The sequence below is a fragment of the Dama dama genome, chromosome 6 (assembly GCF_033118175.1).
Source record: "Dama dama isolate Ldn47 chromosome 6, ASM3311817v1, whole genome shotgun sequence".
In the NCBI taxonomy this organism is placed as follows: Eukaryota; Metazoa; Chordata; class Mammalia; order Artiodactyla; family Cervidae; genus Dama; species Dama dama.
This window is the reverse complement of record NC_083686.1, coordinates 14,037,147-14,049,572: the sequence shown is the minus strand read 5'-3', so window position 1 is coordinate 14,049,572 and position 12,426 is coordinate 14,037,147. Positions and strand designations below refer to the sequence as shown.

At 52.2% G+C, this 12,426-nt stretch overlaps 1 protein-coding gene across 2 annotated transcripts in view; it reads left to right on the top strand.

Moving 5' to 3' along the window:
* PPP2R2C (protein phosphatase 2 regulatory subunit Bgamma) overlaps positions 1–8,881 on the top strand; it is a 164,230-nt gene extending 155,349 nt beyond the window's left edge. For both annotated transcript variants that reach the window (XM_061145170.1, XM_061145171.1), the window contains exon 9: positions 6,122–8,881. In XM_061145170.1, the coding sequence (XP_061001153.1) occupies positions 6,122–6,413 (292 nt within the window). In that variant the 3' untranslated portion in view covers positions 6,414–8,881. The remainder of the gene's footprint in view (positions 1–6,121) is intronic.
* The last annotated feature ends 3,545 nt before the right edge of the window (positions 8,882–12,426 follow it).

The window sequence follows — 12,426 nt, the reverse complement described above, 5'->3', positions numbered from 1 at the left end:
AGAGCATGCCTAAGAATGGGAGCGATGGGTCAGTCTGACCTGGCGTGGTTTGCAGGATGCTGGGACCGGGTGGTCCGAGGTGGAAGACCTCCCTCTGCCGGTGTTTGGGGGTCTCCCTCCTCCCCAGGGGTGTCCTCTGGATCCCGCACCTGAATGGAAGGAGGATTAGCAGCGGTGTGGCTTGCAAACGACTTTAATGATCTCGCTCTCCCTTCCCTGGTGGCTCAGGAGAAGGGTGGGTGTGGTGTGACAGTGCCCACTGGCTTCCGTGAACTGCTCCCTGGAGAACCAGGGGGCTGCCTTCTCCCTTCTCTTGCCCCTGCAGGCACAGAGGGAAGGGTGAGGCCCCCCAGCCCAGCCCCTCGGCAGGCAGCACCCTTCTCTGGGAATCCGTCACCCACTCCCTCCTTCTGCTTCCATAGTCTTGGGCTCCTAGTCAGACAGGTGGGCCACAGGGATGGTTAGAATCCATAAATGTTGTTCATTGTTCCACCACTAAGTCATGTCCAATTCTTTGTAACCCCATGGATGGCAGCACACCAGGCTTCCCTGTCCTTCACTATCTCCTGAAGTTTGTTCAAACTCATGTCCTTTGAGTCGGTGATGCCATCCAACCATCTCATCCTCTGTGACTTCAACATCAGTCCTTCCAATGAATATTCAGGGTTGATTTCCTTAAGGTTTGACTGGTTTGATCTCCTTGCTGCCCAAGGGACTCTCAAGAGTCTTCTCTAGCACCATAAATACCTGTTAGCATTTAACACATAAGAGGAGATGGAATTTACTGAGCCCAGCACTGTTCTAAGCGTTTTAGCATATTATCTAGTCCATTCTTGGGGCTATTCTCACCAGGGGCTGGGGTCCCTCGTCACTCCGTCTTACAGATGGGAAACCGCACGGGCCAGCCCCGTGACCCCGCCTGCAGAGCCCTACCCCAGTGCTCACCAGCTGGAGCTGTGACAGGGCATCTGGTGGGGTCCCGGGCAGGCCCCCTCTTGTCTGCTGAGCCAGACAGGCCTGGTGGGATTGCTGCCCTGGGTCTGGAGGTCAGAGTCCATCCTGGCTGGTGACCCCTAGGCCTGAGGATTCTCTCTGCAGGGGTGCACATGCACACACACACACACACACACACATTGGTACCTCACCCACCTCGCCCTCTCTCCTCCCTGCCTCTGCCTCCTCCTCGCTCACCTTGCTCACCCTCCTTGCTCACCTGTCAGCAGGCGCTGCCTGGGCGGGGGCCCAGGCCTCTCCCCAGCCCTGCAAGCCCTCCTGGCCGTGCTCACTGCCCCGCTGGCTGTCCTGCACATGGAGACTCTGACCCAGTTTCCTCATACCCACAGGGTACCCGGGTCTCTGCCACCCCGCTCCCCTGCCCACCTCTCCTCATTCACAGCCCTGCTGTGTCTGAGAGGCAGGAAGAAGGGGCAACGGACGGTGCAACCTGGGCAGCGGTCCCCTGTGTCATCTCCCAAGCTCTGTGGGGTCGCCCCTGAGAGTCTGCTTGTGGTGGCCAGTGTCAACTTGTCCATGCACCCCTCTGTTCCCCCACCCCATCCCCTGGCCTTGGGATGCTTGGGCGCTGGGTGGTAGGATGGCCCCTCTGCTGACTTCACTCCACCCTCCTCCAGCCTGTCCTCCAGCCTGAACACAGGTGCCCCACGGCTGGCAGAGCTGCTGGTTAAGGGGTAGGCACTGCGGTGATGAATGCATTCCAGCAGCAGAGGATGAGCTGGTTAGATGGCACCACTGACGCAATGGACAGGAATCTAAACAAACTACGGAAGATAGTGGAGGACAGAGGAGCCTGTTGGGCTACAGTCCACAGTGTCACAGAGTCAGAAAAAACTTAGCAACTTGAATAGCAACAACACTCGGCGATGACCGGGCCAAGGGTCACATGCCTGGACCCCAAGGGGCAACCGCTGGCACACCCAGCATCCCTAGGTCAGCCCCAGAGACCCAGACTTGGGCTTCAGTGACTTTCAGGCGCCAGATCCTCTCTGCTTTGCGGGCGTCTTCAGGCTCAGCCCTCTCCCTGTCCCACACTGGGGGAGTCACACTGTCAGGAATCCTCATGGGTCATAACTTAGGTGACATAGGAGCCCACCCAGTCTTCGGGGTGAGCTGACATCAGGGGAGAGAAGAGAGGCCACTTTGGGAAGGAGAGCGCCGAGGGCACCCTCTCCACCAACCAGCCGGCAGCCAGCGGGCCAGGAGGGGCGGGTTCCTCACGCCCACCAGCGACTTGTCATTTCATTGTCTCAACAACACTCAGATCTATTCACACCAATTAAGATTTTAAAACAGAAAAGAATAGAGTCAGAAAGTACATTAGAATTCTCTGCCCACCCTCCCTTCACCTCCAGGGATTAGACGAGTCTCTTAAAAAGGAGAACCATTTGACTGCCAGCCCCACCCCACCCCATCGCTCCCCCACATAGTGTCAGAAAAGCCGCTCCACTCACCCCCGGTCTGTCCCCTATCCGTGTGGGGTGGGGGGTGGAGGGGGACCGGGCAGAGCATTTCATGCCCCTCTAAGACTTAAGTTCAGTTCAGTTGCTCAGTTGTGTCCGACTCTTTGTGCCCTCATGGACTGCAGCACGGCAGGCTTCCCTGTCCATCACCAACTCCCAGAGTCTACTCAGATTCATGTCCATTGAGTCGGTGATGGCATCCAACCATCTCATCCTGTGTCATCCCCTTCTCCTCCCACCTTCAATCTTTCTCAGAATCAGGATCTTTTCCAATGAGTCAGTTCTTCGCATCGGGTAGCCAAAGTATTGGAGTTTCAGCTTCAGCATCAGTGCTTCCAATGAACACCCAAGACTGATTTCCTTTAGGATGGACTGGTTGGATCTCCTTGCAGTCCAAGGGACTCTCAAGAGTCTTCTCCAACACCACAGTTCAAAAACATCAATTCTTCAGCCCTCAGCTTTCTTTATGGTCCAATGTATGGAGTCATCCATACATGACTCCTAGAAAAACCAGAACTTTGACTAGACGGACCTTTGTTGGCAAAGTAATGTCTCTGCTTTTTAATGCTGTCTAGGTTGGTCATAACTTTTCTTCCAAGTGTGGCCATAACTGTGAGTGACCCTTCCATGGCATTCGCTTATTCATTCGGTCAGTCATTTGTTCATTCATTCATTCATTCGGCAGATACTCAGTGCACTAACACCTATGAGGGGCTAACACCTTCTGAACCTGTGGGTCTGGCCATGACTAAGAGAAGCTTCTGGCCCTTCAGTCCATTTGGTTAACAAAGCATTTACTGCGTCCTTAATCTTCATGGGTTGGGGGCGGGGGTGGGGCGTTTCCTCTGCTTGGTCAGCTCCTGTTGGCTGTTGCTGGGGGTTGTCTTTCCTTCAAGGACCACTTACCCCTAGGAGGGCCAAGCCAGGCCCTGGGGACTCAAACAAGACACACGTGTCCCAGGGGCCCCCGCCTGGTGTGGAGACAGATGCTTGCCTGTGGATGATTGATTAGTGTTTCGAGGTGAGCCCAGAGGTGTCCTCCACCCCGCCCCCAACTCCTCCAGCTCCCGTCTCCACCTTCCTCCTCCTAAGAGACTGTGCCTGGATGTTGACCCCGTGGGGCATCCACAGGCTTGTGTGCCCACTGGCCTCTGGCTGGGTTTAACCATGGGGGACAGTAGAAGGAGACTGAGGGTGATGAGAGAGGCCGGATCGTTTATCCCCCTGTTCCCTGTCATCTTGGCTAACCGTGTCCCCCAGAGCACAGCTTCCTTCAGAGGACAGCCCCCTTCACACAGATTTCTGTGTCTCTGGTTCTTTCTCTCTCTCTTTCCTGTGACTCCTCCCTCCCCTCATGTCTCAGGCCCGGGGTGGGGGGGGCGGGGCGGGTTTCAAAACCGACAAATGTACCAGTCCCCAGGCACAGCATTTTCGCTTAGAACCTTCCAGAACATGTGTGAGCAGTCCTTTTATGGAGCTCCTCTCCAACCACCCTGTTGGCATGTGCCCTCTGCCCCCCACTGGGGCCTTAGCAAGCCTAGCCCCCCTTCTGCCTGGATGCCCCCCAGAACAGCCTTGGAAGAGCCACTTTATGCAAGGGGTGTTCCATCTTTACGGCCCCCAAACACCCACCCACACATCTCTGAACCACCCATCTCTGAGAGAGTTTGGGTGTCAAGAGGAGGTGGCGCCGATCACTAACACTGCAGTTGTGGCTCTGGCAGAAGGTCATGGGTGCACGGCGTCTCCAGGAAACACACAGCCTGGGCAGAGAGCCACTCGTGGGCTGGAACCAAAAGAGAGCTCCTGGCCCAGACTCGCCAGGCCCCAAGCCCAGGAAAATGTCCTTTCTGTAAAGGATCAGAGCTCAGAGGGGCAGATTGATCGGTGAGAAAGGAGACACAGTGCTGTGTTCTCGCATGGGGAGACAGATGTCCCCCTCCCCTCCGCCCTCTGCCAGGGGGACCCCTCTCCCTGAGAAGCGTTAGTGACCAGGCAGGGGCCTCCCTCCCCAACCCACATCCAGGTCACCCCCACCCAGCAGGACCGACATAAGAGATGGTCCACAGGTGAGTTCAGTTCAGTCGCTCAGTCGTGTCTGACTCTTTGCGACCCCATGAACCACAGCATGCCAGGCCTCCCTGTCCATCACCAACTCTCGGAGTTTACCTAAACTTATGTGCATTGAGTCGGTGATGCCATCCAACCATCCCATCCTCTGTCATTCCCTTCTCCTCCTGCCCTTAATCTTTCCCAGCATCAGGGTCTTTTGAAATGAGTCAGCTCTTCGCATGAGGTGGCCAAAGTATTGGAGCTTCAGCTTCAGCATCAGTGCTTCCAATGAACAACCAGGACTGATCTCATTTAGGATGGACTGGTTGGATCTCCTTGCAGTCCAAGGGACTCTCAAGAGTCTTCTCCAACACCACAGTTCAAAAGCATCAATTCTTCAGCCCTCAGCTTTCTTTGTAGTCCAACTGTCACATCCATACATGACCACTGGAAAAACCATAGCCTTGGCGAGGTGACTTGTAATCACAACTTGTCCGTTCTCAGGTGGGCCCCGGGGAGGTGGGCTTCCCCAGGTCTCCCATAAAGATGCTACAGGCCGGGGCCTCAGCTCCCACACTCTCCTGGTTCACCCAGGTGGACCCCTGCCCTTGTGCGTCTCCTTCACATGGGATTATTCCTATAGTTGGGGTTATACTGAAGCCATAGCTCATGTGAGTAACCCTTGTAAACCCAGGGGTCCTTGTGGCTCCTCTGGGAGCAATGACACCATCGGGAAGCACAGTTCATCTCCAAAAGGGAGGAGGGGTTCCAATCGACCCGCATCTCTCCTGAAGAACACTGAAGGGGATCACTTCCGAGCCCTCAGTATTACTTTCCGGAATGTTCCCACCTCCCCAGTGACTTCCTACCCCCAGATGCTCCAAATCCTTAACCCCCTTCTTTCTCCAGGCCCAGATCCATGTAGCTGCTATTCTTGCTCTCCCAGCTCTTACTGTGTAAATTAACATCCTTTCTCTGATTCAACAGGAATCCCTTCTCCTTAGGAGAGGTGGGGGAGAAGAGGTGGGCAGTGGATAGACAAATGGAGAATACGCTTTAGCTGGACATGGTGGGAGGAGGTCTGTGAACACCTGCACATGGATGGTGTGCAGAGTGATCGTTTAGTCACTCAACTACTCAGACTGCAGGAGGGTCCTAGGTTTCTACCAGAAGGACATGTCTGGCTGATTTGGGGGGACCTGCACTTGGTCGGTGCTGAGTTTATAGCCCCGTGTCTCCTGTGTTTGTTTTCCTTTGCCCTCCTTCTGCTGTTGCCTAATCTCATTTAAAGTCTAGAGCTCTCTCCCCTGGGATACAGGGCAAAGTACAAGGGAATGTTTTTATGATGCTTGGGGCAGAGCCTTCAACCGTCTCAGCTCCTGGCTGTAAGTCTGTGTGCTGATGCAGCCGAGATATGAGGGGGGAGATATGAGACCCCCCCAGAGAAGGTGGGAGGAGGCAGGCCTGTCCCCCGTCTGCTCCCACAGGGTCCCCATTCCTGGGGTGACGGCTCTGCAGCCCCGGGAAGCAGCGACAGGTTTCGTTCCTCCTCCGGGGCCCGGCCTGACGCCTGCCTCTCCTTCTCCCGCCAGCGTCATCATGACCGGAGCCTACAACAACTTCTTCCGCATGTTTGACCGGAACACCAAGCGGGATGTGACCCTGGAGGCGTCGCGGGAGAGCAGCAAGCCCCGGGCGGTGCTCAAGCCGCGGCGCGTGTGCGTGGGCGGCAAGCGGCGACGGGACGACATCAGCGTGGACAGCCTGGACTTCACTAAGAAGATCCTGCACACGGCCTGGCACCCGGCCGAGAACATCATCGCCATCGCGGCCACCAACAACCTGTACATCTTCCAGGACAAGGTGAACTCCGATATGCACTAGGTAACCGCGGCGGCCGCGCGCCGGAGCGGCCACCGGGGGGCGGTGCCGGGCCGGATCCCTCCAAGCATCCCAGGACCGGACCCGGCTTCGCGGATGATTTCTGTTGGAACGCAGGACAAAGAAGGAGTCACAGTAAACCGACGGGATCGTCGGCCTGGAAGTTCACTTCTTGCATCCTGTACTTTAATCGCGTGCAGTCTTTCCCACCTTCTTAGGATGTTTTCCGTCTGCGCGTTCATTTTTCACGCCAGCGGTTTCCTTTCTTGGGGGCCTCCGGGGCCCCAGAGCAGTGTGTCTCGCGCGCCTCACTGGCCCAAGTTCAGGGCTCCGGGGACAGATAACGAAGCTCACACAAGCCAGCCAGGGATTCTTTAGATGCTAAATGGAGCAGTTGCCACTGTCGCAGAGCCGAGGGTCTCACCTTTTTGCATTTTGGATGGTGAATTCATGCTGAGAATTTGCCAGTTCCTCTTTTAGGTTATTTTAATGTCTTTCAAAATATCCCAGGTCCCTTAGAGTTTCTCGAGAAGAAAGGGAGTGGAATCCACCTACAGTGCGTGCCTGTTTTCTCCACCACTTAACCACCCTTCTCAGAGCATTTGCCCAGTGCTAGGCGTGGTGCCGGCCCTCCAGGCCCGCGGGTGTAACCCCTGTGGCTTCTGTGCCCGCTCTCCTGTCATTCTGCAGCCGTCCTCGGCATCTCCTGGGAACTCGTCCTGGCTCCCTCCATGATCTTCCCGAATCTTCATCATGACCCTGAGAAGTGGGGGCCCATTCATTTCCTCCATACATGCCAACTCCACACTGAGGCCAGGCTCCATGCCAGGAATTAAAGGTGAATAACTTGTCATTCCCCACTCTGCACATGGGAAAAGTGAGGCCCCAGGCCTGCATCAACCAAGGAGGGGCGAGGAATTCCATCCAGGCCTTCCCACAAGACCCCTTCCATCCCACCACGTTGGTGGCTCATGTTAAAGCAACATTCCAGCCTGGAAGGTTCTGGAAACATCTCTCCATCTTGTGAAGCAGGACAGAGCAGGTAGGACGATGATGAAGGTCGGGGAGAACTGAGACGCAGAAAGGAGAAGACCCCCCTCCCCGGGTCTCCTCGCCTGTTTGGTGATAAGGAACTCTGCCCTCTCTCCACCCCAGATGTGGACCCCAGCTCCTTTTCCAGATGCACTGAACTGTCTCCAAAAGAAAATTGCATGTTATGACCATTTTAAGATACCTTTTCTTTTCTGACCCATCGCCGGCCAGTGAGAATGCGGCGTTTCCAAGACGGTTTCCTCCTGCTTCGTCAGGATCGGTTTGGTCCACCCGCCGACCACGCCAACTTGTCTTCGCCCTTGGAACTCCCAGCGGAACCACGTGGCTTGCTTGCATTTTGATTCAGAGAGCAGAGTGCAGAGGCCCGACTGAACCTTTTTTTTTTTTTTAACAAGATGTAACCTAACCCAGGAAATAGACCCAACTCAAGATTTTTCTCAGCGGATAATGGTCTACTTTTGTGTGTGTTAAAGCACAGAACGCATGTGCACTCACTTCCAGCCATACAATAATACACAAGGAAATGGGTCCATTGATTTTTTTTTAATCAACATGAATGAAGAATGTTTGTTTATATATCACTGTAAAATCCAGGTGACCTGGATAGTATTATATGTACATATCTATTCTAATTAAAATTAACAATCACAGGATTGGATTCCTTCTTTCCCTTTGTAAAGAGGTTCAAGAATGTGATAAATTGTATAGAAATCTTGCTGAAGCCAAAATCCAGCTCTGAGGGCCTTATACAATTATTCGGATATTTGGCACGATCATTTCCTTTTGTGATTCAGATGCTGAGAGGCAATTTGCATTTGCAGATGGAGGTTACTGATCAGATCATAGATTTAACATGGACCATTTCTACAAAGTACAAAGCTTACACTGCATTCAAAAGGAGGTCTTAATACAGTTCCTGGTTCCTTACTCTGTTTTAAACTGTGGACAGCAAACCGAAAAGGGAGAAGAAAGGAAAAGATCTTCTCAGAAGAAAAAGCATGTCTTTGGATCCCTGGAAAATAATGATGTCCAAAGCATAATGAATAAAAGCATTGTGAATAAAAATGTGTGTTGAAAAATGATGTTGACAAGGGAAGAGGTAAGACTAGACATGGCAGAAGGGCCAGCAACATAGTCACAAACTTTGCTTCCTTCCTGTTTAAATTTCCTGCTCTTTTTGAACGTACGAATGTTCACATAGTCATTGTGAAGTTGTTGGGTTGTTTTCGTTTTCATTTTCAATACTCTGAGGACTGATTGCTCGGTGGCTTCGGATACGTGGTGGTAGATTAGACAGGCCTGACCATTTTGGACTCTGTAACTCATAGGTGCATTCTTGTTTTCTTGGGTGTCTCACAAATTATCCAACTGTTGAATAAAATTATAAATATGTTAATACCAGCTTTTTCCAATAAAATAACAAATGTTACATCGAAAATGAGGCTCAGGATGCTGTTTGTTTTTAATGGGTCATGGGTCCCGTCAAGAGGCACATGGCAGGTGGGGACACACGTGGAAAGCGGGATTCACCTCCAGGCTTTCCTGCCTCCAGCTCCCAGTGCAGCTTTTAACCTTTTCAGCTCTGATTTCATCACCAAGGAAATGGAGCTAATAATAATAATACCAACCTTGTGGTTTGGGGGTTGTGGGGGGAAGGGCGAGATTAAATTGGACAATGGCCTGCAAATCACAGTGCCGGGCACATAAGCACTCAGTAAATGGCAGTTGTTTTATTTTGTTTTGTTTTGTTATGTTTTGGAGCAAGTTAGCATAGCCTACCATGATTTCCAAATATTCCGATTCTCCCATGATCATTTCTAACCCTCACATCCAACTTGAGATTATGGCACAGTTGAGGAAATTGGGGTTCAGAGAAGTTAGGAAACTGGCTCAGAATCACACAGCTAGGAGATGCTGGAGCCAAATTTCTCATTTGGCCCAGCTAACTCCTAATATAGTGCTCACCCAGCGGTACCACTACACACATGCCTCCGTGTCCCAAGGAACAAGAGCTGGGAGAAGCCAGCCTGTAGGGCATCTGAATTAGTTCTGCAGAGAGGCCAGCCTTGCCTGCTGCGATGGCTGAGATAAGCCAGAGGATGTGTGGCAAAGCCCTTCACGTCCCGAGTGGTTTCTCTGCACTCCTTCTGGGAGTCCAGGCCTCACCTCTTTACTTTCAAGAGGAAGTTTTAACTTCAGGCCCAGCAGGAGGAAGTCAGCAGCTGCCTTAGTGGGTCTGCTGACAGGACTTTGATTGACTTATTTCTCCATCAACCTCTCCACTCCAGGACAGAGGAGAAAGGAGGAAAACCCACTTCCGGGCTGTGTAACTTTGGACACGGGGCTAACCTCTCTGAAGCCTGTGTGTAAATAGAAGGGGTGTGTGTGTGTGTGTGTGTGTGTGTGTGTGTGTGTTAGTCACTCAGTCATGTCTGACTCTTTGCAACCCCACGGACTGTAGCCCACCAGGCTCCTCTGTCCATGGGATTTCCCAGGCAAGGATATTGGAGTGGGTTGCCATTTCCTCCTCCAGGGGAGCTTCCTGACCCACATTGCGGGCAGACTCTTTACCATCTGAGCCATGAGGGAAGATTAAAAATAGAGGGTGGTGCCATTTCTTCTTGAGGGAAAACCAATGAGGTAATTAAAAAATGCTTTGTTAAGCTCTGTGGCCCAACTGTATGGGGATTTTATACATAGTATCTCATAGGTTTCATGTATGCCTTTTTTGGCAGAAGGGGGAGTGCTATTGCTAAACCCATTTTAAACATGAAAAAAATAAGGCTTAGAGAGATTAAGATTTAACTTGTGCCAAAATTCATAGAACTTGAACGTAAGTGGAGGAGCCTGGATTCAAACTCAGATGATGAAAGCACAGATGGATGCCTAGATGATAGTGATGACACCACGATCTCAGGCCCACCCAGCACTGACTTGAGCACCCCCTCTGGGACTTCACAGGTGTGATTAAGGTTATGGACCTGAGATGGATGTTGTGGTCCATGCGTGGGTTGGAAAAGAATTTCCAGACATGAGGCAGAATGAGAGGAAAAGAAAGTTTATTAGAATGGGAGACACAGAGGGCCGGCCCAAGGGAGAGCTGAACCGTTTCACAGGCTAGCAGCTAATATTTATAGCCTCAAGACAGAGAAAATTTCTCCTGGAATGGTGGCATTAGGTGATTGGTTAGGATGCTATAAGGTGGATAGTAGGGTGGGTATTTTACATAATATGGGGTCAGGGAACTGGCAGATCTAGATCTGGAGGCTCATGGCAACAGTTGCTATGCAGCTTGGTCAGTTTCAGAGATTTTTATCCTGCGACCTTGGTACAGGGCTCCACAATGGGGAGTGTATCCTTGGTTATCCAGCAGAGACCAGTCTGTCCCAGGACTTCCAGAAAGTAGAGAACCTCTCTTGACTGTACTCACAGGGAGAGGCAGCAAGCAGTGAGGACTTCCCCTTCCACTGCTGGCTCTGAAGATGGAAGAAGGGGCCACAGGCCAAGGAACATGAGTGGCCTCCAGAAGCCAGAAAAGGCAAGAAAATGGATTCTCCCCTAAAGCTTCCAGAAGGAGTACAGTCCTGCCAACGCCTGGATTTTAGCCCAGTGAGACTGTCGACTAAAAAATATAGTCACAACCTGAAAGTTGACAGTTATGGTGGGAATGTTTAGGACTCTGAACCCGGAAGACAGCATCTCAATTATCTCTGAGAAAACTGCCCCAAGAAGGTAGGAGGGGAAATCAGGCTATATACAAGTTTGCAACAGGAGCAGGCAGTCTGAACATCAAAGATCAGGTATCGCGGAATTAAGCATTCTATGTATGCGGAGATGCATGGCTGTGGGTTCCCTGAATTCATTCTTTTCCTGTGCACCTCAGCTCCCTGGGGCCAATCCTGCTTTCTTGTTCACCTTAAGGAGTGTCAAGTGGCTGCTTCTTGCATTCCCCCAGCTCCTCAGCCATCACCGTTGGGGAGGAGCAGCATCCGTTGGATTGCAGTTTTGGGAGCCCTCATTCATGTTTGGAGGCCCGTGATCACAGATTGCTCTGACATTTCTTATTGATTCCTATGGCAGGAGACATTTTCAATTCACAAGACCACGTGGGACTTCCGAGCCCCCAGCTGTAGGAGAAGACGTGTGTTGTTTTAAACCACTCAGTTTGTGGCCCTGTGCCACAGTGACCCTGGGAAACGAACGCACTCAGGTACCTTCATTCTGATCTCACAGTCAACCTTTTCAGCAGATTCCTGTCCACTTTCACAGATGAGGATCCCAGAAAGATCCAAACCCCTGCCTAAACCCCAGCAGTAAAGGTGGGACCAGCCTCCACCTTGCCTTTCTTGAGGGCAGCCAGGGTGGAGGGCCCTGCCAAGGTGCTCTGGGCAATGCTTGGGGGCTGGCAACCAGATGGTGGCAGAGAGGGGTGAGTGGGGCTCCTAGAAGGCCAGGGACCAGTGGGGAGCTGCACGTGTGGATGGGTCCCCTCCTCCAAGCCAGGCGCTGGGCTGAGCTATGGGCAGGTCACAGGTGAGCAATCCAGTTCAGTTCAGTTCAGTCGCTCAGTCGTGTCCGACTCTTTGTGACCCCATGGACTACAGCATGCCAGGCTTCCCTGTCCATCACCAACTCCCAGAGCTTACCCAAACTCATGTCCGTTGAGTCAGTGATGCCATCTAATCATCTCATCCTCTGTCGCCCCCTTCTCTTCCCGCCTTCAATCTTTCCCAGGATCAGGGTTTTTTCAAATGAGTCAGCTCTTTGCACCAGGTGGCCAAAGTACTGGAGTTTCAGCTTCAGCATCAGTCCTTCCAGTGAATATTCAGGACTGATTTCCTTTAGGATGGACTGGTTGGATCTCCTTGCCATCAAAGGGACTCTCAAGAGTCTTCTCCAACACCACAGTTCGAAAACATCAATTCTTCAGCGCTCAGCTTTCTTTATAGTCCAACTCTCACAT